The sequence below is a fragment of the Manis javanica genome, chromosome 4 (assembly GCF_040802235.1).
Source record: "Manis javanica isolate MJ-LG chromosome 4, MJ_LKY, whole genome shotgun sequence".
In the NCBI taxonomy this organism is placed as follows: Eukaryota; Metazoa; Chordata; class Mammalia; order Pholidota; family Manidae; genus Manis; species Manis javanica.
Window position 1 is genome coordinate 130277081 of NC_133159.1, and position 24051 is coordinate 130301131.

The 24051-nt window shown below is 54.2% G+C and overlaps 3 protein-coding genes and 1 long non-coding RNA gene across 22 annotated transcripts in view; 1 reads left to right on the plus strand and 3 right to left on the minus strand.

Moving 5' to 3' along the window:
- On the minus strand, positions 1–5008 carry SPAG7 (sperm associated antigen 7). 3 transcript variants are annotated; one of them, XM_037026904.2, is made up of 7 exons: positions 4023–5008; positions 1515–1582; positions 1188–1276; positions 988–1072; positions 786–875; positions 546–702; positions 1–452 (listed from the first exon to the last, which is right to left on the minus strand). In XM_037026904.2, the coding sequence occupies exons 1-7, from the start codon at positions 4105–4107 to the stop codon at positions 316–318; spliced, it is 711 nt and encodes a 236-aa protein (XP_036882799.1). In that variant the 5' UTR covers positions 4108–5008; the 3' UTR covers positions 1–315. The 3 variants fall into 3 exon arrangements, with proteins under 3 accessions (XP_036882799.1, XP_017513028.1, XP_036882800.1); XM_017657539.3 differs by having other exon boundaries at positions 1–425; positions 4023–5001; XM_037026905.2 differs by lacking the exon at positions 4023–5008 and adding an exon at positions 3312–3451.
- On the minus strand, positions 4238–20470 carry CAMTA2 (calmodulin binding transcription activator 2). 10 transcript variants are annotated; one of them, XM_017657525.3, is made up of 24 exons: positions 20382–20445; positions 19803–19947; positions 19030–19124; positions 18725–18828; positions 17507–17574; positions 17289–17424; positions 16682–16818; positions 16299–16363; positions 15831–15965; positions 14300–15240; positions 13533–13659; positions 11977–12111; positions 9964–10079; positions 9171–9355; positions 8770–8848; positions 8364–8586; positions 7866–8173; positions 6623–6819; positions 6185–6368; positions 5904–5975; positions 5776–5796; positions 5425–5612; positions 5192–5266; positions 4238–5088 (listed from the first exon to the last, which is right to left on the minus strand). In XM_017657525.3, the coding sequence occupies exons 1-24, from the start codon at positions 20416–20418 to the stop codon at positions 5025–5027; spliced, it is 3837 nt and encodes a 1278-aa protein (XP_017513014.1). In that variant the 5' UTR covers positions 20419–20445; the 3' UTR covers positions 4238–5024. The 10 variants fall into 10 exon arrangements, with proteins under 10 accessions (XP_017513014.1, XP_017513010.1, XP_017513011.1 ...); XM_017657521.3 differs by having other exon boundaries at positions 16299–16452; positions 16682–16768; positions 20382–20443; XM_017657522.3 differs by having other exon boundaries at positions 16299–16452; positions 16682–16753; positions 20382–20442.
- LOC118974002 (uncharacterized) lies at positions 20058–21383 on the plus strand. Of its 2 annotated transcripts, XR_012130520.1 has the most exons (3): positions 20058–20197; positions 20629–20824; positions 21173–21383. It is a non-coding gene; the product is annotated as an uncharacterized lncRNA (long non-coding RNA). The 2 variants fall into 2 exon arrangements; XR_005063578.2 differs by lacking the exon at positions 20058–20197 and having other exon boundaries at positions 20562–20824.
- INCA1 (inhibitor of CDK, cyclin A1 interacting protein 1) overlaps positions 20832–24051 on the minus strand; it is a 6012-nt gene continuing 2792 nt past the window's right edge. For 5 of the 7 annotated variants that reach the window (XM_073234967.1, XM_037026901.2, XM_037026900.1 and 2 more), the window contains 5 exons: positions 22898–23011; positions 22625–22664; positions 22153–22346; positions 21529–21694; positions 20832–21305 (listed from right to left, as the gene is read on the minus strand). In XM_073234967.1, the coding sequence (XP_073091068.1) occupies positions 21162–21305; positions 21529–21694; positions 22153–22346; positions 22625–22664; positions 22898–23011 (658 nt within the window). In that variant the 3' untranslated portion in view covers positions 20832–21161. The remainder of the gene's footprint in view (positions 21306–21528; positions 21695–22152; positions 22347–22624; positions 22665–22897; positions 23012–24051) is intronic. The other 2 variants (XM_073234969.1, XM_073234968.1) reach the window with 2 other exon arrangements.

A 24051-nucleotide genomic window follows, 5' to 3' on the forward strand; every position in this document is an offset into this window, starting at 1 on the left:
TTGGGTCAAACTGTTTATTGAATGTAAAGTGACCCCAGCCCCATGGGAAAGAAAAAAGTCCAAGGAGAACAGAGAATAATACAGATTAAATACCCACCTGTGCACTCATACTCTTACACACACACACACACACACACACACATGCACACTTACACATACCACACACACAACAGCCAAGCTCCAACAGTGACAAATCAAACACCTGCCCCAGCCTGAGTGACAGCTGTGAGGAGGTGGTTCAGAGGTGGGGCTCCAGGATGGGTTCTAATAGCAGCAACCTTGTCCCCCACTGCCCTGCCTCAGGTGGCTGGATGCCTAGGAGGTAGGTGGCAACTCTTCCCCGCTCTGCCGTAGACGCTTCTTGGCTCGGATCTCATTCATGGCCTCTTCAATGGAGCGTGTGTCCCTCTTGTTGGCCACAGGCACTGGAGCAGAGGGAAGGTGGGGAGGGCCTAGGAGCCCTGTGCTGTGGCCGGGAGATCCCCTCCCCTCTCCCCACCCCTTGCTTCTCTCCCTGCCCTCCCCAGACTCCACTGTAGCCTCACCACAGCCGTAGGTCTTGTTGGCCTGTAGCATGTGGGCTGCATCCTTGGCCGCCCCCTTGCCAATGAGGTGGCTGTACTTGTCCTTGTAGTCGCTGGTGGGGCTCACCACCACGGGTCCCTGCTGGGCTGCCTCCTCCTCCTGCCGCTGGGCCAGCTCCTAGGGGTGCAGAGGTAGGGCACCAGTGCTTAGGGGCCTGACCCCAGCCCCTCCCAGGTGATGGGCTGCTGGGTAGAACTCACTTTCAGCTTCCGTTTCTCCTCAGCCTTCTGAGGGTCCCACTCCTCACCACGACGGTAGGAGTCCAGCTCTTCATCTGAGGGTGCAAACTCCTGAGGAAGAAGGGAATGATGGGGTCAAGGTTCCATATACATGTTTTCTCTCTTTCCTCACCCCCATGGGGGTACAGGTGAAAACGAGAAAGTGGGGAACTCAGGCCTTCACCTTTTTGAAGATCATGACATAGCGACACTCATCGTCTTCCCCAAAGGAGAAGGATGTCAGGCCAGCCACTTCCACCACATCGTGTCTGGGAAGGAAAGGCAGAGGGGAAAGAGTTATGTAGAGCCACGGGGGGCCTAGCACCCTCCTCTCGAGGATTCCCCACTGGGTGCCACCCTGGCCCCTGGCCCAGAGACACTCACAGTATGCTCCTCTCAATCTTACTCATCGGCTGAAACTTTTTCTTGATCTGCCCACTGTCTTGGATAAAATCTGACACCTCTTTCTCCATCTTGGGAGAGGGAAAAGGGAAGAAGGTATGAGATGATGGCTGCACGCCACTATCCCTCTCCCCAGCTGGGCCAATGGGCCTTTGCTTCCCCACATCTTTCCCAGACTCCATATGCCACTGGTTTCTGGGCTCCAACTGTCTCATGACATTTTCAAAAAAACTGAGTCCTCAACCTTCCAATTCTAACTTATTAGAAGTCCTTCCTGAGGCTGCCTTCGATCCTTCCAATTGCTCTCACCCTTTTACGGAACTCCACTTTCTGTTGTTTCTCTTGCTCCTGTAGTTTCTTCAGGCGGGCAGCCTGCTCTGGGGGTGAGAAATGGCAGCATGAGGCCAAGGGTGGAAGCATGGCTGGGGAGAGTTTGTAAGGAGGTCTGGTGTCCACTGGAAAGGGTCAGGCCAGGAAGGTAGGGTTACTGTCCATTCACCAAGCATTTATTGATGTTTACTCTATACCTGGCACTGTGTTAGGCCCAAGACCATAAAGATGATTAAGAAATAGCTTTGCCTTTTAAGAGTTCACAGTCTTGTGGAAGTAACAAAGATTAGAATCATGTTTAACCCCATTTCCCAACCCCACTGGGGAAACCAATTAACAAAATTAAAAAAAAATGCATACAACAAAGAACTACAAAGCACCTGGGGAGGTAAGAAGAGGCTAACTCCTGGGCTCGAAGAGTTTATCATTTCACTGTCTACATAGGAAACAGGAAATTATTTAACTTCCTATATTTTGTAACACCTGCACTTCTCACTTCTACAGCTAGGATGATACAGAAATGGCTGATTTAACACCCTTCTCCTTTGGAGGTTAAGTGTCCAGGGTGGACTGCAAAGGAACCTCTACCCTTTGGTCTTAATGTCCCCTAGACTCTCTCCTGCCATTTCAAATCCTTTATACCCTTAAGGCCCACTTCTTCCAAAGGATCTGAATCCTTCCAAAGGATCCATCTGCACTGAACCTCTTCCCTTTTTCCTAGCCACTCCATGCCATTGTACATGTTGTTCCTTCTGCTTGAAATGCTTTTCCTCCTTTGCAAACTTTGAAATCCACCATGACTCAGTTACTTCTTCCTCTGGGGCCCAAGCACTTTGGTTCAGACACTCTAGCACCTGCTGAGAACTAACATAATGTTAACTTTTTGCTTGTCTCTCCCACCAGACTATGAGTCCCTAGAAGACAGGGACCCTGTTCATATTCTATCCAGTTATTCTCTGTGGCCCCAGGGCCTGACAGCTGAGGAGCTCTCATCACTCTGACCTCAAGGGTCTCACCATCAGTGCATCCCATCTTGGCTACTGACTGTTCCCTAACTGGTCTGAATCTTCTCTCTGCATCTGAGGAGGTGGCATAAGATTATGTTTAAGAAGATAGGCTTAAAAGTCATACCTGGGTTTGAAACCCTGCTACTTAGTAACCTGCTGATCTCAGGCAAGTGACAACTCTCAACCTTAACTTTCTAGTCTGTCAACTGCCATTCGTGAACCCCACATGAACAGTAAATTATTTCAACTCCCAGGTTCTATTATGCTCCCTCCTTCATCGGCCTTTCAAATATACACGTCTCTGCCTGTAACATTTTGCTCTCCCTCCCTTACTGAATTATTTATTCTTTAGATCTCAGCTCACTGTAGGCTAGATTAGGACCCCTAGGTAGACGCCCTCCTAACAATTACTTTTCTTTCAGAGCATTTATCAAGTTGGTTATTAAACTTCTGTGTGACCATTTCATTAATGCTTCAGATTGTGGGCTCCTGCAAGGTACCCTTGGCCCTTAACAACCCGGTCAGTAAATAATGGGAGATATTTCGATAGTATTGATATTCGGCAGCACTCGAGCACTTTGAAAGCAGCCAGCCGGCCCTGACGCCCTTCGGGCCGGTAGGGCTAGGAGATGGGGTCCTTTCCAAGGCAATCACTCTGCCAGACTCATGCACAAGCCGCAGCGCGAGCTACCCAGTCAAAGCCCACACTGCCCGGCCGGCCGCGCCCTACGCTGGCAGCCGAACTTGAGACCGCCGGCTTGGAAGTTACTTGGAGAGCACAGGCGAGACTACGGCCAATCGGACCCGGCAAGAGCATTCTCATCCCTCCAATCAACGATCCGCCCGGACCGACCATTAACTTGAGGCTACAGGCGAGAGGAGAGTTCGAGGGAAGCAGAAGGGACGGGGTTAAACCAAGTAGGAGGGCCTAAGGAAATCGAAAGGGCTGGGCCAAAAGAAGGCCGGACAAGACTTAACAGGGAGACCTTTAAATTGAGATGGCCAATAGAGGTGAAAGGATTGAGGATGGGCATGCAGTAGACCCAATCAGAATGGGGATTGGGGGTACAGGCCTCTCCGGCCGGAGGTGGAAGAAGCCCAGCGGGCGAACACGCCCCCGCCTTCGAATCTGAAGGCAAGCCGAGGGCCGGAGGAACACCAAGTGGTTGGGTGGTGTTGGCATCCTACCAATCAGAGCACGCCAGCAGCAGACAGGCGGGCCGGTCGACAAATTGAAAACAAGGACTGTGGAAGGCCAGGGTGAGGAAGAATACGGGAGGCTGGCGCTAGGCTTCAGATAGCCAATCATCGTCCGCTAAGAACAGCGGGCGGGTCGGCAGCCCTATTACGGACTCTGGGGGTCTCTGAAGGGGCCTGTGAGGGGTCCTTCAAGGTTCAGAAGGCGGCATTGCCCAAAGAGGGAAGAGTGCGGTCCTGAGAACCGGACGAAGAAAGGCGGTTGTGGATTTGGGATCCTCACCTCGGGCCTTGCGCCGAGTCTCCTGGTCACCGAGGCTGGGTGGCTTTTCCATGGAGCTCAGGATGGAGCCCAGTAGGTCCGCCATCTTGGGAGTGACTGAGAGAGGGCGGTGCGTCTTAAAGGGAAGGGCGAAAGGCCTTTAAGGCCGGAAACGCGTCGGAGGCGGAAAACCACGCGCCCGCCCCGCCCCCTGCAGAGAAACGCCGGAGGCTGGGTGGTGCAGCGATGTTTAATGGCAATTCGTAGAAACCAAGCCCATGCACAAGTAGAAAGTGCTCGTGGAGAGGGCAGGAGGCCCCCACCGCGCCAGGGAACCATGGAGCCCGGCCGTGCAGCCCTCCCCGAGGCGCCGTAAATAGATTCTTCACTATACTCTGTATGTTACATTATGTACAAGCCCCCTCCCCGCGGGGGACGGGGCCGGGACTCCGCAACGCGTTTCTATATACAACCTCCCACTCTGGCCCCGAGATTGGTGGCCAGAGTCGGGGAGACGGGGAAGACAGAGCCGGAAAGGTAGGAAACAGACACAAACATGCGGAATCAGGGTGGGGTCGGCCCTGAAACACGAGGGGCGCGCGCGCAGCGAAGGCAGAGGTGGGACCGAAGTGGATACATTCAGAGACGCGTCGAACAAATAAATAAGGCAAGTCGGGAAGGGGCCGCCTTGGGTGCAGGCAGGGAGGGAGCTGTGGAGAAGGGGCAGGCAGGGCTCCGGAGGTCACTGCTGAAGATGCAGGTGTGTGGGGCGTGGGTCTTGTGGAGCCAGGGGCCAAAAGGGGTGGGGGTTCGACCCGTAGGGAATCAGAGAGAGGTGGGGGAGCTGAGGTGGGAGAGGGAGCTCAGCACTTCGGAGGGGAGGAGGGTGGAGACCTAGGAAGGGCTCCGACATAAGTGACCGGGAAAGCTGCCGACAGGGGGGCTCCCCTTCCCCCACAGAGCTCTCTCCCTTTTAAGACTGCAAGAAGCGGCCCCCAGGTGGTGAGAAAGGCGGTGGAGAGGTCAGGTGGCCAGTCCAGGTTGGGGAAGCCCTTCAAGCTCCTGGTTCTGCTTCAATTCCCTCATCCTGCAGAGTCAAGGAAGGAGTCAGAGGAGACCCGCAGATCGGGGAGGTGGGGTGGGGGAGGTGGCAGGGCAAAATCCAGTGAGAGAAGGGAAGGAATGAGTACCTGTGTCTGCAGCGCCGGAGGAATCTCATGATCTTCCGGGCTGCTTGGTCCTGCTTCTTGGTGAGAAAGGAGCCTCTGGTGGTAGAAATAAAAGAGAAGAAACCTCAGGCATCCCCTGGGCTTCAACCCCTTAGAGACCTCATCAGGCAAGGGCGGGCAGGATGATGTCGGGGGTGGGCATGGGTGCTGTGGAGGGCCACGAAGTGCTTGAGGGCTGGAGGTTGGACCCCTACTTGCTGCGGGCAGGCAGGCTGCCCGGGGGCCGGTGGGGAGGCCCAGGCCGGCGGCGGTAGGAGCGATAGTGCTGCTGGATGAGTACAGCCGCTCGGCGGCTTTGCTGAAATCGTTTCTGTTCATAGTAGCTTCGGAACTTGCTCTGGATCAGGATGGCCGCCTGGGTCATCTTCTTATAGAGAGCAAACTGCAGGGGTGGGAGGACAGATAGGGGCTGAAATGGAGGGACAGAGACCTAAACCCCTGAGGGGCACCCCAAGTTCAGTTGATGCAAGTTTCTTTCTCTAATCCACATACTCCCAGAGAGGCTGAATCACCACAACCTCACACCCAGATCTCATGCCTAATACCTTAAGTGCAATCCAGGTCAGCTTGTGGAGAGAGAAGGGGAGTTAGGGCTCCAGCAGCATTCTGGGTGCTCTGGGCTGGAATGATGGTGTGGGTTGGGGGGTATGCTTTGGAGAGAGAAGGGTCTCACCTGCTTGTACTTCCGGTAACAGCGCTGGATCACAGCTGCTGCTACCTCCTGCTGCTCCTTCAGCCTCCGGCCCTAAGAAGGGAGAAGGAAGTGTCAGCACCCAACGGCCCACCAAACAGACATCTGACGGATCCTTCCAACTTGCAGGGGGCCCTAACTCTTCACCCCATCTGAGACCTGTCGGGATGACTGCTCTTCCTCCCAAACCCCTGGGAGCCCCCAGTCTCCCCTGACTCAAGATCATATGATTCATCCCTTGAGCTATCCCCTAGCCCTCTGACCTTGTATTTTCGGAAGGCCGTCTGGATGACTCGGGCTGCCTCATACAGTTCCCGCTGCTCATGATCCGAAAGTGTCAGCAGGGCAAAATCACTCTCCATCTTGCCACTGGCAGATGTAGAGAGAAACTCGGCCCAGGAAGGTGCTGGAGGGATAGCCAGGCGACCCCGCTCAAAGGGCATTTCGCTGTAGGAGATAGGGAATAGGGGTGCCATGGGGCATCTAAGATTCCTCTTCCACTTAGGAACCACTGTGAAGGCGTATCCTCAGCAGCAGAGCTTGGAGAGTGACTTTAGAGCTTATCAGCCCATTCTAATCCCCTTTTCAAAGGCCCTGGGGCCTGAGCAGAAAGGAGCTTTGGCTATGGGGGAGCCTTCTTCCTCCCTCCCCCCTATCTTCCTTTGAAGAAGAATCTGGAGGCTTTGTCCTGAGCTGGTCACCTGGAAGGGGCTGAGCTGGGGAAATGGTCCACATTGTCCAGGTAGCTGGCTAGCCAGGACATAGTCTCACTGAGTCCCAGGGCCCCTGTCCGCTCCCGCACTGGGGCTCCAGCCTCAGGCAGCCCCATGAAATCCTCTTGTTTAATCCGCTCTGGTGTGGCTTCGATGATCTGCTTCGCCAGTGAGATCATGTCCACCTGGATGAAGGAGAAGCCAGGTGAGCCTTGAGGGGCCCCAACTGCCAGATGTTCCTGGCCTGCAGAAGCCGTAGTTGCAGTCCACTGCCTATCCTGCTCCTGCTCTCAACACAGATGATGAGGCCTCAGGGATGGTGTCCCTGCTAACCCTGTCTTTCTCAGCCAGTTTCAGATTCATTCATTTATGCTTACTGGGCTCCCACTTGGGGGTACAACTCTGTGGGGAGATGGGGAAAATATAGGAAAGACACACTCCAAATGAAGATTGAGGTGCTGAGCAAATGAAGCACTTTACTTTCCAGACTAAGTGCCTGTTGCCCCACCTGGGCCTGGCCTGTGCCAGCTAATCAGTACACCCTCCCCACATGCTTGGCCATGCCTGCCACTCCACCCGCACTTCAGTTCTCCAAGAACCAGTTCACTGCTTGCCAACCACCGACAGCCTATTGAACGGCTCCAGCCATGCCTTTGCTGCAACCCAGAAGCCTGTAGCACAGAATGCAGACTACCTCTCCAAGTTTTTGGATGTACAGTGCTACCCAATTAACCTGCTAGCCTTTCTGAAGCAGTATGTCCCCAGATTCTAGCAGAGAATCGCACTTCTCTCTCAAAGATACTGTTTTTTGTTCATGCTGCAAGACTTTCTCATGTTTACCATATGCAGGCCTCCTCCCCACCCCAGGTCATTGCCGAATACCTCCATTTTGCCACCTCTGCTCCACACTCCCCCCAACTTCACTTGACCCCACTCTGGTTCCCCAAGGACCTTGTCTCTTTGTAGATCAACAGGTAATCCCTACAACCCAGCTTGAACAAGACAGTCCCTAGAATTTTTAACTTCTGATGTCTTATGACTTCTGAGTCACAAGCTCTGACAGGAGCTAAAGCAAAGGGTTCCCTTGCCTGCCCCAAGCTGGGGGCAAGTGGCTCCTTCTTCCCAAACAGAGGCTGGACTTGGATTCTATTTCCTGAGCAAGTCAGCAGCATCCCATCCGTATACCCAACTCTAGTTCCAACCCTCACAATTCCATCCACTTGAACAGTACCGGGATCACATCCACAGCCCGTGGGCTGTCAGCTTCCTCAGGAGCAGCCCCACCATCTGGGGCTGGTGGGAGAGGAGGTGGTGAGGATGGGGGCCCTTTGGGGTTGGTTGCTTCATAGTCCATGAGGAGCAGGGGGGCCTTCAGGGCACCAGAGGAGAGCTGGCCTGGGACGACCATCTCCTCCATAGTAATCTCAGAGGCTGGCGGAGGAGCAGGGGGAGGACTCCCATCCGGGGCACTAGAATAGGCTGATGTGACAGAGAACGTGCCTTCGGAACGCTCTGAGGGTGAAGAGGCACTGCTCAGACCTGTGAGGTGAGGGAAGAGGGGGAGGGCAGCAGGAGCCATCTGCCACTCAAGTCTCCCTGCCTCCTCCAACCAGTCTTGATACTATTATCTCCCATCCCTACCTCCTCTTCTCACTCTCACACCTGTAAGCTTTCCCTTGGCCTATTCTCCCACCCATATTCCCTTAGAAAGATTAGGGCCAACTCTTACCAGTGTCTGGGCTGGAGGATGGTGGCGACAGGGCAAGTGGGAGCTCAGCTGAAGTTTCCTGTCTCTGCAGCTCCTCAAGGCAGCGGGCAAGGCGCACATGACCCCGGCATTGAGCCACGGGCAGGGGTAGCCTGCCCAAGGAGTCGGGAATGCTCAGCGCCTGTCTGTTCCAACGGAAAAGGAGCACAGCAGCTTCCAGGTGTCCCAAGGCACAAGCCCACATCTGTGGGGCAGAGAGGAGGAGGAAGGGGTTGGAGGTGAGGACCGAGGCCCTTCCTCCCATGGCCAGGTCTTCAGTTGCTAGCCCTCCCCACTCCTCTCCTGCATCCCTCAACGGGTCTTCCCTTTGAAGTGCTGTTCCTATTGCTCACTGCTGCACATGCACTCAGGAACTAAGCATCCTCACCAGAGGGGTGCAAGAGAAATGATCCACGTTGAGCGGGTCAACCTCTTGCTCTAAGTCCAAGCTTCCGGTCTCCACACTCCTGGAGAGAATGGGAAAGGGACAAGTCGGGGGAAAAGCATGCAAAGTAGGAACAGAATTGAAGGAACTGGGGAGCAAGCTGTCTAGAAGCACTAAAGTCAGTGGGATGAGGCAGAGGCAGTCAGAGAGATGAATAAGGAGTGTAAGAAGTCAGTGTTGTCAGTGGGGATATTGAAATTCCCCCAGGTGCAAGTCCTCTTCCAGCCCCTCTTCCCACAGTGACCACAGCTCCCTTTTGACAGGGTTCCAGGTCCTCCAGCTCCTCAGTCCCCTGCACATCTGTCCCAGTGGCTACCCAGCCCCTCCCCACTGCTCCTGCTCACCGCCACTGGCTCAGAGTCTCGATGAGGCGGGCATAGCCCTGGGCAGCGGCCAAGTGAAGAAGGCTCATGCCCCGGAAGGGGCTTCCATGGGCCAGACGTTCAGGACCCCTCCAGGTGGAGCGTGGTATCATGCTCTCTACCAAGACCACCACCCGTGCCTCGAACCCAGGCCCCTGGCCTTCATCCTGCAGGACACACACCCTTATGCAGAGACCTGGGCATCTGGTCCCTTGGCTTGGGATGACTTGGCAACCCCACACCTGTCTGCTCAGCTCCTAGAGCTGGACCCCTCCACACACTTGCCACTCCAGGTTCCCACCATGTGACTTCTGATGGTTCATCAATTCTCTCAGTTCGAGTTCTGGGGTGTCCCCCACTCCCACAGCCAATCTCCAGCCCCTCTGGCAGCCAGACATGACACACCCTTGCCCATGAGCCTTCATATCAGCTCAGATCAGTGCCATATCCACTGATGGCTTCTCCCCCTCAGAACCCAGAGTCCTCTCACAGTCTGCAGAGACTTAGGGCCCACAGAGCACTGAGCCCCAACTCTCCCAGTCCCCTCCCCCACCCTTGTCTTCACCACCCTCTTCAGACCAGAAATAGTCTGAAGCCTTCATGCCAAGAGGGTTCCCAGAATAGCCACTCTTGCCACAGGGCGGGGTGGGAACAGTGACGTCAAGAAGGAGGGAGGACTGGGACAGGAGGGCAAGAAGAGTCATACACTAAAGATACTTTCTTTTGGAAGAACCACCCTGTACCCCACTGCAGACCTCCCTTGTCCTGGAAGTACCTGAATCGGGGTTGCATCAGGACCCTGGAAGGGTGCCTGCCCAGCTGCTGCAATCTCTGCCATCCGCTTCTCCATCTGCTCTAGTCGCTCCAGTATGGACATCCGGAACTGGTTGTCTGAGGGGGAACAGGTATGGGATGCTCAGAGGGCAGGGTCTAGGTGATACGCTAAACACCAGCCTGTCCCAGGATCTGGAACATGAAAACACAGAATCGCCTTCTTTCCTCTTCCCCAAACAGCAGCCCCTTTACCCACCCAGTGTTTCATACAGCCTAAGACAGCCCTTACGCTATGGCTCTTAGTACTAACCAGTGGCCTGGGGCCAGAACCCGAACCAAGACAGAGATAGGAGAAATTCCCAAACAGCATTCAGCCCCAAGCTGCCCCAGATCTCTCTCTCTCTCTCTCTCTCTCTCTCACACACACACACACACACACACACACACACACACACACACACACACTCTCTCTCTCTCTCTCTCTCTCTCTCTCTCTCTCTCCCCTCCCTTCTAGTGGAACAGTTCTACCAGCTTTTCTTGCACCAGACACTACCTTTGTCCCCCATGCTGAGGCTAAAGGATTCCAGGGTCCCCCTTTCTGTTAACCACGGCCCCAAAGAGCCCAGGGACTGTGATTTGAAAAGCATTGCCCCCTCTTCCCAGCCCCCCACAGCTGTCCACAAAGGGGATGGTGGGGAAGGAGGGTGACAGATGGAAAGCCATGTCTAGTCCTCTTCCTCCTGCTCCCACCCTGTGCATAAGCAAGCATCACCCCCACCCCCAAGCTCTACCTGTCCTCTCCTGAGATCACACAAGGAAAAGGAAGGGAGGTGGAAAGGGATCAGAGCCATGGGAAGACAGGCACAGAGACAGGGTGGAGGCTAGGGATGCTGTGGGGATGCCAGAACTGGATGACGGAGTGTGAGGGTAGAGAATGAGCAGAAAACAGGTATAATGAGGTGCGAGAGCGGAAAGGATAAACAAGGTGAAGCAGAGGACAAAGGAGAACTGCTCAGGGGACGGGCCACACCAGCAGCAGGAGAAAGGGGGCAAGCTAAGATACTGGTCCAAGGAGAAATGCAGATAGAAGAGGAGGGAGGAGGCCCACAGGAGAGACATAAGACACAGGGACATGAAAATCAGGTGGAGGGACAGTCACAGAGGACAGATGGGGCTGGAATCCCAAGGTAGGCAGACTGGAGTCAGAGGTGGGTGCCCAGACACCCACTTGGGTGTAGTGCAAGGAGTGGCTCCACGAGTGAGGCTGACCAGGGGCCAGAGCCCCACGGGAGAGAGCAGGGGTGCAGGGAGATAGAAACTAACTAATTCAAAAAGGTGACCTCAGAATGGGGAGACACCAAGAAGAGGAGAGAGAAAAGCAACCTCAAGACAGAAGCAGGTGCGGACAGAAATAATTCACAGGGATAACCAGTAAAAGGAACAAGTTTTAGACTGAAATAAATGCATGTGTATGTACGTGTATGTGCATCACTGTGTGTGTGTGTGTACAAAAGTAAAGAAAAAGGGGGGTGAATTATCACCAAGTAATGTTATAATGTATATACACATGTATTATACATATATATTATATATTCATTTTCTACTTTATGCTTTGCTGTGATTTCCAAATTTCCTATAACAAACACCTATCTTTATAAATACAGAAAAAACAGTAAGAAAATTTAATGTATGTCTAAGTATATATATGTATCTATATATACTCACACATATCTCATATATATTTGCTTCCCCACCTCTTGGCCTTGCTTGCCTAGATTCCATCCTTTGGGATGGAGAGGGGACGGCAAGAGACAAAGATGGCTCCAAGATTTACAGGGAAGAGGAGGTGAGGGAAGTTTGCTACCAAACAGAAATGACCAATGAAGTGGGAGCTGAGGGAAGAGGGATGGAGTTGGGGCTGGGTGGTGGCCACCAGAACCTCAAGGGTCTAGGAGCATATCATGCCCCAAGGTGGTGTGGTCCAACACTTGGGGTCAGAGGCCTAGGTACTCACCGTCCAGGGACAACCAGTCAAGCTGAGTACTAGGCAGTGACAGGAAGCGGCGGGCTCGATACTCAAAGAGCACAGAAGCAGAAAGGGGTCCCTCCCGCCCGGCCACCTGCAAAGACACCAGCCCTACCTCATGGGCTGGGGAGGGCAGGATCAGCGAGAAGGGCTCTTTCCCTGGCTCCCTCTTTGGCCCCTGGTGTCAGAGCCACAGATGAACATTTCCTATCTACTCCCTACTTCCCTGCTGGTGGCCCAGAGGCCCCTGGCTTCAGTGTCCTTGGCACTAACTGGGAAGGGCCTCCATTCACTTGAGAACTTAATACCTACTGTGGGCCGGAGACCCCTTGGATTCTAGGCCTTGTAGTGAAGGATGTTTGTGATTCAGCACCAAGGCCTGGAAGCTGAGTGTCAAGAGATACTTATAAACAATCTGATGGTGGTTAAACCCCTTGATTCCTCATGATCAGAGTTCAAAGATCATGACCCTGTTACCAGATGGGGGAAATGGGAAATAACTGCTCACCAGCAGTATCTAGTGAGAGCTATATCCCAGGGTCTCAATGTCTGTAGCCTTGAGAATAAAACCGCCAGGCTCTGGTCCCAAGGCTAGCAACTGGGACTCTTCCTCCTGACCCCCTGCTTCTCAGGTCTTGTCCCCTTTCCTCCCCTGCCCTATGGAACAGGGCTGCTGAGATAGACGAACACACTCAGCAAGAGCAAAGCCATCAATTAGTCATTTTGGTGGTTCTGGAGGCAGTGCCACACTGCCTGTCGAATGAAGGGTAAGGAAAAAAGCTGGTGGCAAACAGACAGAGACATGCCTTGGCAATGGCATCTAGACCGGTGCTGCCCAACAGAACTTTCCTCAATGGCAGAAATGTTCTGTATCTGCATTGTTCAATAGGGTACTGCTAGCCCCATGTGGCTGCTGAGCACTCAAAATGTGGGATGACTGAGAAATTAATTTGAAATTTTCTTTAATTTTAGCTAATTTCAACAGGCACCTGTGGCTAATGGCTATCATACTGGACAGAGCAGGTCTAGAAGCCAATGTCCTTCAGTCCCAAGACTGGCTGGAGGAGACCAACATCTCTCTCTTCCCATTCTCTCATGAGATCCCTGGATTGGAGCCAGAGATAGACTCTACCTAAGCCAGAGGACCTGGATGGATGTTAAAGACCCATTGGATCAAATGTCTGACCTCATAGGAGGGGAGACCAAGGACCCAAGGAAGGAGCAGACTTATCTAAGGTTGATTCCCCATGATCAGAGTTCAGAGACCATGACCCTGTTACTAAGATGGGGGAAATGGGAATTAGCTGCTCACCAGCAGTATCTAGTGAGAGCTGCTCTCTTGTCAGCTAAGGAGTAGATTTCTTAGACCAGAACCTAGAGCTTCTGACACCTAAGCCCAGACTCATCTGCCTGGGGCTCAGCTTTAGGACTGGTGCAGCCCTTTTGCTCTCAGAAACAATTCAACACATTTGTTCCTGGTGCTTCCTGGAAGTCCTAAGTGCCCATACATTAGTCCCTTCCCCTACTATTCCCACTCCCCATACCGGGACAGTAGCAGCGTAGGACACCAGGCTGGACAAGTGAGGCTGGCACTGCGATGTGATCAAAGACACAGGAGTAATGCTCGGTGGCCTCTGTCCAAGGACCTGTGATGAGCACCTTGACCCCACCCTGTAGACAAAAGTCAGATAGCCACGTGACTGAAGCTTTGTTGAGAAGTCTTTCACTCATTCATTCATTAATTCAGACCCTGAGAGAGTATCTGCTATGTGGCAGGCCATGTGCTACAGTCTGTGGGTACAGGGACTGGACAGGACTCAGTGGGATGATATCTGCTAGTCTGACCCTCCTCCCCAACATGCCTCTACCTGAATCTGCAGATACTATCACGGGAGGAAGTCCTTTTCTCAGGCCCTCACAGCCCTAGCTATAGCTCCTCCTTTCCTCTCTGGATGGCATAAAGCCCCACTGCTGAGGATGGGCCTTCAGCTCCCAAAGTCTGCATGGCATCCCAGCTATGTTATCTCTTCTCCAGGCTGAGCTGCCTCTCTTTCCCTCCCCATGAAGCAGACACCAAGAAAATGAAGCCCCTGGGCACGTGGGGACTCACCCAGCCACAACTAACATGTGAAAGGGGATGAAAGGGGCCAAGGACTAGCAGGAGAGACTATGGAAACAGCAAAGAAGCTTTATACTCTGTGTCCAAATAGAGGTTAGGAAAAGAACTAGCAGGAAGGAAAGCTGAGGGAAATTAGGTCACGGACCATGGGGAAGAGGGACGGAGGAGGGAGGAGAGGAGTCTGGGACTCACCTCTGGGTAGGACCACTCTGGGGAGAAGTCCGTGATGGCGCCGAGAGCAGGAGAGAGCTGGGGGGTTGGGGCAGGGGTGCTTGGAGCCTCGTCACTGATGAGCTCTCCCATAAGGTCTGGGAATGATGAAAGACTGAAGGGCTCCAGTTCGCTTGCCCCACCAGCTCCTCCAAACAAGGTCTCCCCTCTTCCTGCCCTGCCAGATGGCTCTAGGGGGGCAGGAGAGGGTGGGGTGGAAGGAGTCGGAGAGGGGACGGGTGGGGCGGCCCCCTGGGCCTTGAGCTCCGCCCCACTGTCATCATCTTGAATAAAGAAGCAGTTTCCTCTTCTCCCCCCTGTTGCTGACTGCAGAGGAGGCCCCCGAGCAGCTGCCTGGGGCTCCAGGGCAGCAGCAGGCTCCAGGGCAGGACAAGTGGTAAGGGCGGCCTCTGCCTCAGGGAAGTCTGGGCTCACCCCTTGCCCCCCTCCATATGTCTGGCCCCTCTGGGGGCTGTTGAGAAAACGATCGGGGTCAAAGGCAGGGCTGGGAGGAGCTGGTGGGGCAGAGGGCTCAGAGCCTACAACCACAGCCAAGCTCATGGAAGGCTGAGGATCAGCCTGGGGAGCCAAATGCCCGGTGGGTGTCAAGCTGCCAGTATGCTGCTCCAGTCCTGTCAGGAGGAGGATGGCGGTGCCTCCTCTTGACGAACCCTCTCGAGAGGTTGGAGGGCTAGGTCTGATCTCTAGGGGTTCTGCAAAGCCTGATGAAGAGGAAGAAGAGGAAGAAGAAGATGGGGAGGTATGTGCCTTCGGGAGCTCTGGGGGAAGTGGGGCTATCAGTGGAGGGGGCTCAGGGGGATGGGGATGAGGGACAGAGGTCAGGGTTAGAGCTCGGGGCTCCACTTTGGGAGAGATGATGCGGTGTTTCGTGCTGCTGCACTTGTGGGTAAGGCTCCCGGAACCTGGAGTGGAAAGGGGTGGAGAGGAGAGAAGGGATAAGACATCTCTTTCCCCAGCTTTTGCTTACAGGAAGCCTTCATGCATTTCCTGGGATTTTGCCAGGTGCCAGAGGTGTAATAGTGACTGTAGCCACTGGGAGGCAGCAGAAATGTTTCTCCTCCCGCTTTCACCCCCACCCCCACCCCCACCCCCCAAATTAAACAGTACTGGAGGAGCATTGCAGGGGAAGATTCAGGAAGTGGGACAAAGCTGAGAGAAATAGGTGAAGGCATAGAAAATGGACAGAACAGAATCAAGGGGTTACCAAGTAGTATAAAGCTAAGGCTAGGTATAAGTGGTAGTGCTGGAGAGGCCAGGAGTTGCTAAAAGTAGAAGGCAAATAAAGAGCAGAGGTTGCCAAGACTCAAGTGAAAGGAGCTGGGGCCAGTGTGCAGGCAGATGGGAAGACCTCTTTCATCTGGCGCATCTTGCTGGGATATGCAAAAGACATGCAAAGCAGCATGCAAATCTTAGCAAGACAGATATCCCCCTGGCTTGAGTAAGAGTAGTGTGGCTGGGCAGGAAGAGAGCTCCAAGGTCAGGAGTCACTAACCAAGGCCCCCACTGCAGAGGCAGGCATGGGTTCGGGGTGCGGGCTTGGTCGGGTGGGTGTCGAGAATCTGCTGGACCAGCTGCTCCACAGAGAACTCCTCTGTCCCGTTCCCACAGCTCCACTTGATGCCGTGAACTACAGAAGTAAGGGGAGTGCTGTGTGAACCCACAACCCAGTCTCTAGATCACCTTGATGGCTCCTCCAAGCACCTGAGATATCCCAGAGCTTCTGGTCAGATGAACAGAGGCCAGCAGCCTCAAGACTGCTGGGACACATAGCTCACAGCTGTCCTTCAGTCCCTTCTCCACATTCTAACACCTTAGAACTCACCAGGAATCCTAGCATCCCCTCAGGAAAAGTACCCTCTTGGCTTGGAGGGAAACCCCTCTGGGTGTAGAACCCTGGCCCTTTGGGAGGCCCCCGTTTCCATTGGCCCTTGGGAGTGTCATCCCAGCCCTACTGCCTTACACATGGGCTTTAGCTGTCCCAGCAGCTCCTCCCGGGACCACTTCAGCCACTCTCGCCGGTCGCTGCTGATGGAACAAAAGATGGGGCTGCAGCCCTTTCCGCAATCCTCCAGGGCTGGGACGTTCAGGTAGTGCACAAGGACGATGTCGGGGTTCTGAGAGCACAAGGGCACACACACAGCACAGTAGGGTCTGTGGTCCAGGGGACTCAGCTTCCCGGGCCCCCACCTCACCCCCAAGTTCTGGCTCTCTCCATCCCTACCCCCACTTCTTCCCAGGCTCCTTTTCACACCCAGAACCTAGACATCCTTGTACTTCATCCTTCCAGACCCCATTTCCCAAAAGCCAACAAGAGCCTGGCTCCCTGAGCTCTGCTGTTCTTACCTGCAGCAGCCAGTAGCAGCGCCGATGGAATGTGGGGACGATGGAAGAGTGAACGTAGCAGCCATAGAGACACTGCCAGGAGACAGGCTGGTGGGGGGAGGGCTAGTCTGCTCCCCAACTCTTCCTCTGTTCAGTCCCTTTGCAGGAATCCCAGTCTTTCTACCAGTTCCTCTCCAACCCTCACCGCCCCTCTGCTGTTCCCCACACCCTTCAAACCCCGGTTCCTTGAGTCATTGATGAAGGTAGAGAGAAAGGAACAGTGGGGCCAGGGCTTCAAGATGAGCTATGGGACTATCTGGAAATCAGAGGGCAGGGCAAGAACGTATCTGAGGTGAGGAAAGTGGTTTGGGAAAGAGAAACATGTGCTGAGAGGTTCAGAACTTGGACCTCTGGGGGAAATGCAAGAGAAGTGAGGGGCTGGTGTCCTCCAGGGCCTAAGCTCTGGAGGGTGGGCGGGGTCGTAGAGGGAAATGGGAAGCAGGGAAGGGGCTATAAACAACCAAAGTGAGTGAGAAGGGAAGAGGGACTGTTAGGCAGTGATGTCACCAAACCCAGCCAAGGGGGTGGAGAGGGGTGGGTGTGGGGATGAGCTGGACACCTCACTAACCTCCATGCCCTGGACCTTCAGCTTCATGTGGTCCTCTCGCGTGGTCTTCCCATCCTTCCGCTTCTTCCAGAGGTAACCATCCTTCCGGTATTTCACCTTCTTGCGGTTGTAGAGGATAATGGAGCCATTCTGAGGCCTGAGGAGGGAAGGGCTGGCCTCGAGTTCTGTGAACAGAACCCAGGATCCCTGCCATACCTCACCTTCACAGACTTTCTCACCTGGTCTTTGGGGCGCAGGATAGCCACTCATTGTGCTTCTCAAAGGTGATCAAGTAGGATGCAATCTCCTATAGGAGAGGAGGCACTCAGGTGGGCGCCCCCTTCCTAAACTTGGCCTGGCCTCTGAGTCATGCCCTCGGTCTCCCTCTCTGTTGAGCTCTGCCAGCTGCTGGAGGGTGTTGCCAGGTACCTGGCTCACTGCCCTCCTAAGGATCTCAGGCTCCATCTCAGAAGTCTAACCCTCTCTCCTTCCCTCCCTCCTAACTAGGGCCTTTATCTTGGGGCCAGGCCCATGCTCTTCATTCTCCATTCTTCATGCTGCATATTATTTTACTCTCTCCAAATCCCATTTTGTGCCACCTCTAGACTCAGAAAACTTCAATGGTCTGACACTGCCAGGAATTCTGGATTCCTCAGCCTGACTTCAGGTTTCTTCCAGACCAGGAATCAAACCATCGTTCCCACTATTTTTACCCATATTGTACCTACCATTCCTACCAGACCAGTACATTGAGTCATCTCTGAACATGCTCTGAACAGTCACCTCCTGAGTATTAGTGCCCTGCAAGCCTGCAGTACCACTTACACATCTCTGGCTCTGGAATCCTAGCCATCCTATACAGGCAAATCCCTTCCTAGATCTCCATGAGGCCCTGCTGACTACCCTGGCTCTTCCTGCATTTACAGTGAAAATAAACACATATACCCTTCTACTGACAGTTCTCCTTTAATCAAATAATCAAATCAATAACGACTGAACACCAACTACATGCAAAGCACGGTGTGTAGGGTGTGTAGGGTGGACATAAGGACTGTGCCCTCCAGAAGGAGCCAGCCCCAGTGGTGGTTAAAAGTTAGGCTCTGGAGTTAAACTACATGAAATCAGTCAGATTCCTCATCTATACCATGGGGATGATTACAGTTTGCCTGCTCTACAGCATCATCAGAGGATGGAATGAGATGAGACAGGTCAAGTGCTCAGCACGGTGCTCAGTTTGTAAGAAATTCTTTGTAGCTGGTAATATTATATTTACCCAGACAGATATGCCAAGAAGTGAGCTCTTACAAGATGCACATCTTTATGGCTCTCCTACGACTGATCCTCACAGAGCCTAGAACAGTGCACTGCACTTGGGAGTGTGGATACCCAGACCACCATTCACACCTCCAGCCCACCAGACCTTGCGGGGCCCTGAACTCCCAGGATCCCTAGAAAACCTCATTTGTATTCCACCGTAGCCGCTCTGGAGGTAACAGTGGACAGCGCGGAAGACACTCCAGCAGTTTCTTGGGGAGAAAGATCTTCAGGTGATGGCTGTTCTCTAAAGAGAATTAGAAGGGACGGCTTAGTATACTGCTCCTGACACCCTGTGACAGGCGGGGGGAAAAGGGCTTGAGTCCAAAGCACTGGGGGAAACTGAATGGATGACAAGCAGAGGAGGGATCCAAGAATTAGAGGGGCACCACAGTGCGGAGAGGAAAACCAGCTGTGCCCAAACTGGGGGTCTGGACTGTAAACTCACCAGCAACCTCGGTGGCGTCCTTGGTATTCATGGTGAGGGCTCCAGGGGGCAAGGTCACCCCCGGCCTGAGGGGCCGGGGGGAGGGGGAGTCTGTGCTGGGAAAGGAGAGAACACTGTCATGGTAAAGGCCCCCACATCTATCCAGGATGAGGATGAGCAGGGGAGAGGGTACGGAACGGAGTGGTGCTATCTGGGAGGGATGAGGCTAGTCTGTGATGTGAGAGTAGAGCCAGGGAAGAGAGGCGAGGGAGGACGCAGACATGGTGCCAGGAGCCAAGAGGAGTGGGAAGACACACAACAGAGTAATCAGGAAGAGCCAGTCAGGGTGGGGGAGGGGAGGGGCTGGCAGGGCAGGCGCTTCAGAGGTGCAACAGCCTGGGCTCTGGAGGAAGCTGACTGAGGTGGGGTCAGTCCTGGGAGCTGGAATTCAGGGCATCCGGTCCTTGGAGGATGGTTTGGCAAATGAGAGCGTGAATACTGGGGGAGGACAGGAGGTGTAAGTCCGGGTGGAGAGTTAGGCCTTAAAAGACACACCCTGAGTTTCTTCTCTATTTGATTTTTCCATGGGAAAGGGCAGATATGATAACTGATCCTAACCTACTCTCTCTCCTCCAGGTTGGTTAGGGCCTGGTAGAATCTGGGCTGACCGCCCAGGACCCAGCTTCCCACCCTCGGGACACCCCATCCTCCACCCAGAGGCTGACAGCCCTCTCCACCCCACCCCCACATCTCTCTCCTCTAACGCCTCTGCTTCCCCTGGCCTCCATCTATACCACTCAGGCTCCGGCCTCAGCCCCCACCCTTCTGGGGGAACAGATGGGAGCTGGAGGATGCTCTCAGCGCGGCTCCGCCAGGTGTCCGGGAATGGAGAGGGGGAGGAGGCCCATCGGTGCTCGGCTGGGCGCAGTAGAGCCTGGGCTGGGGTAAAGGCTACGCCTCAGGGCGCAGGTGCGCAGGCCGGACCAGGCAGCCTGCCAGGGTGCGGAGCCTGCCCGGGGGTGGACCTCCACGGCGGGGCGGTGGTCCCCGAAGAAGCTACGAGGTGGGGAGGACCCGCCTCCCGCCTGCACGGATGGATGTTCGGGATAAGCTGCGGGGCAAGTCCGCCCACGGGCGCGCGGCGGGCAAGGAGCAGTGCGGGTGCCGGGATCCCCGGAAACCCAGACAGGTCCGCCTTGGGGCCCTGCGCCGAGCGGCGCCCCCTGGCGCGGGGGAGGAGGACGGAAGCAGGGAGTGGGGAGAACCGGGAGGAGGGACGGTGGTCCCCCGGCACGGCGCGCCACGTCCGGGCCGCTGGAGCTGCGCCCCCTGGCGCGGGGGCGGAGAGGCGGGCGAGAGGCCCTGGCTCTTACCTCCCGGGGTCCCGCGGGTGACGGCGGCAGCGGCCATTCTACCCCACACCGACCCCCCCCAGCGCCGGCTGACAGCGGCGCCTAACGTCACGGCGCACGGGGCGGGGCGGGGCTTCCCAATTAAGGGGATCGGGGGTCGGGGAGGGAACCTGGGGTCAGCACACGTGGGGCTCTGGGTGGGGTGCTGGGCGGAACTGGCTTCCCGGGTCCTGAGCCTGGCGGAAGGACTGACGGGTGGGAAGTCCAGAAGGGGCAGCCGTGCCGAGGGTCGGGATTCCGCGGACCGGGAGGCGGAAATTGGCCCCCTGACGTGACCCCGGGCCGGACGAGTGGGACGCGGGCGGCCGTCCACTGCTGGGCGAGGAGCGCTGGACTCAAGAGGCCTTTTCTCTCCTGGGCATGTCTCCTGGAATTTGGGAACCCAGCCCGACTTCATCCAGAAGGTGAAAGGAGCCCTCTTCCCCATGAACCTCTCCATCACATCACCACTTCACACAGAGAGAACTCTGGGCTCAATTCTCTTGCTTTTTAATAACCGAACAGAAAAGAACACAGTGCCTGGGAGCGGGCGTGGGGGACAGGCTTTGAGGGGTCTTGTGAGAGGGACAGGTTGAGATGGGAAGCCGAGGGCACTGTTAATGCCTCATTCAGAGGATGGGAAAGGAAGTTGGGAGAGGCTAAGGAAAGAAATGCCTTGATGTCAGAACTGGGGTAGATTCCAGCCAGAACTAGTCGTGGGTCCCCGAGGCAGCGGCAGCACGTGGGCACCATGGTTTCTCCTTACTCCTCAGGCAGCTCCATTCTCCAAGGGTTGCAGAGGGGGTTTCTGCGGGCTATGACAGTGCTGTAGGAGGCCAGAGAGCTCAGCTGCCTGGAGAAACAAGACCCCTCCTGGCCCAAGGGACTCCAGGGAGACCAAAGCAGCTGTTCGGATGAGAGAAATTGAAAAAAGAATAAAAGAATGGAAACGTAGGTCTCTCTCCAGATTTCCTAGTTCCCAAACCCGTGTCTGGCTCTCACCTACTTTATTTTTGTGCTTCTCATATCCTGCTATGCAACTTGGCTTTTGACTTCCAATGTCCCTCCATGCAAGACCAGATGCCCATGTTACCCTCCACCAGTCCAGCAGGTTCCTCTCCAACTGTACCTGGGTCCGGCCAGGAGGAAGAAAGTGGTTCCCTTCCGGTGGATAGAGTGCCCTCTCCTCTTCCAGGTCAGGGTATTCGGTGCTGCTGGGGAATCCACAGCTGCCATTGTCAAGCACCAGGGGCTCAGATGCAGCCCCTGAGCTGCCCCACTGGGCCTTCTTCAGTCTGTGGAGACTTTAGGCTTAGGAAAGGGCTGCCTGGAGGCCAGGTTTCCTGTCTCTCCATTCCTTACTCTTCTGCCCTGAAACACTTCCTGCTGAGACTGAGGGGCATTGTCATTTGACTTCCAACTCTCCACCCCCAACTCTCTGCTCCCCTTGGTCTGAGGTATTTTCAGTTCAGGGACTCAGAGGTGACCTCTCACTCTCTACTCTCCTCCAGTTCTATGGAGTGCTTCGCTGTCTGCAATGGTCCAGTTTCCATTCCTTCCTGCTCATGTGGCTCATCCTCTCCATCCCTCAGTTCCCTCCTGTCCACACCATAGAAATTCTGCTTCAATTGCACCAAGTCCATGGCTCATTTCCAATCTTCAGTTTTTTCAAAGCTCTCAACCCCTTCCTTAGTTCAAACGAGCCTGTCCCCAAACTATGCTAGGCTCCCAGAGCCCAACTGTCTCTCCTTACTCATTGATGATTCTCTGTCGCCTCCTTAGATCCTCCAGGTGGTAAGTGACAGCCCTTACCCGGGCTGGGATGCTTCCAGGTCGCTGCTGCATTCCCATCAAATATGGCTTCCTTCTCTTTCTTCTAAAAAGCATCTCAGGGGGTGGGAGACCCTCAGGGGGGTACAGGCCAGTCTGTGAGCAACCAGTGGCTCTCTGTACCGGAGCAGGGGGAAAAGGAACTAGAGGGCACAACTGGGTCTCTCAGGGGAACATGGACTGAAATGGAGTCAGGGGTCTTGGGAAGCCCAGATCACAAAAATATAGCTATGATCTGGATTGATTCATAAGGATTAGTTCATAGAAAGGAGGGCTTCACCAGTGGACTGGCTGGAGGACACCAGAGGGAAGGGACAATAAGGAGGTTTGGGGGTAGGAAGGGAGTGGGTGCAATTTTAACCAAAAAGTCTTGACAGGCAGAATATTTGTCATACCGGCAGAGGTGAAACATATTGTTCCTCCATGCAGGTGGGGCTGTAAAGCACAGAAAGGGAGCTAAGTGAAGAGAAGATGCCCCCATCCATTCTGTTTCTCTCCCAACCACCTAGCTATCTGGCATTAGGACACTCAATTATGTGACCATCAGCCAGTGGGACTACTATTAGCCCCAGATACGTCTTACTACTATAAGGCTTTATGGTAGTTTAAAATTGTATAGCCTCACCTTCCCACTTCAGTTAGTCCCCATTTTCTGCATTTCTACCCACCTGGGCCTTTGACGAAGATTCTCCCAGAAGATGTCTCCATAGCGCTGGGGCGTCAGTCTGAGGCTCTGGAAAGGCAAGCTTGAGGGTGGAGATCGGCTGACCACCCTGGAACACCTGAGACAGGACAAGGTAGGCTTGGGTCTGGCTCTTCCCTTACAGGATCTACTGGCTCCAGGGATTCAGGAGTCCTGTCTTCCCAGGGGATCATACAGCTGCTCAGGCTTCCTCAAGCAATGTCCTCCCTTATCCATTTTAGCTGAGGAAGGTAGTGAGGCCTCTGATTTGAAAGGAGATTGGGGCTGGGGTGAGGGTGGAGACTGACAATTGTTTGAACCTCAGATCTTACTGAATCTCAAGTTTCTATACCCCACAACCAAAAAAAAACATATCTAGCAAGCAGGGCTCTCAAAGAGGAAGGCCCCAGCTACAAATAGGTTCATTTGGTTAATGCAAGGATCCAGGAGAGCAGAACCTCTTCCCTATCTCAGAAACACTAATACGCTTGTAGATAGGGAGGGGTGTGCAGAGCCGTTTGAGATGGTGCTCACCACTTCCAAAGCCCTCAGATTGAATGATGACTGCTCTATTGCTCTCTAGAAGGAGTGAGGGCTTGGCCCAGGCCCTTTATCTTCTCCATTTCCACCTCTCCTTAGGTGGTCTCACCCAGGCCCATGACTTTAAATACAGTCAACACACAGATGATCCCCAAATCTATATTTCCATCCTTGGCTCCTCCTCTGGCCTCCAGACTCACCTCAGGTTCAGCTGCCCATTCAACATTTCCTTCCCAGCCTAGTGTGCCCTTTACAGTCAGCTTCTGGATAATATTTTCATCTACATCCAGCCAGCCTCTTACTACTCAGATAGTTGTGAAGTAAATCTCAACTTCTGTATTTGTTTGAAATTTTCCATAATAAAAAAGTTGAAGAAAAGTCTGCTTGTGTCATTCGCTTGTTTAAAACCTTTCACTGATTTCTACTGTCCTTAGGGTAAAACCCAAACTCTTTTCAGTGGCTTATAAGGTCCTACTTGATCTGGCCTCTGCCTAACTGACTTTATTCTCCACTTTCCCTTTGATCATTAAGGTTCAGTTACACTGACCTGCTTCCTGGTCCTAGAAGATACCAAGAGCTTGTTTCTTCCTTGGGATTTTT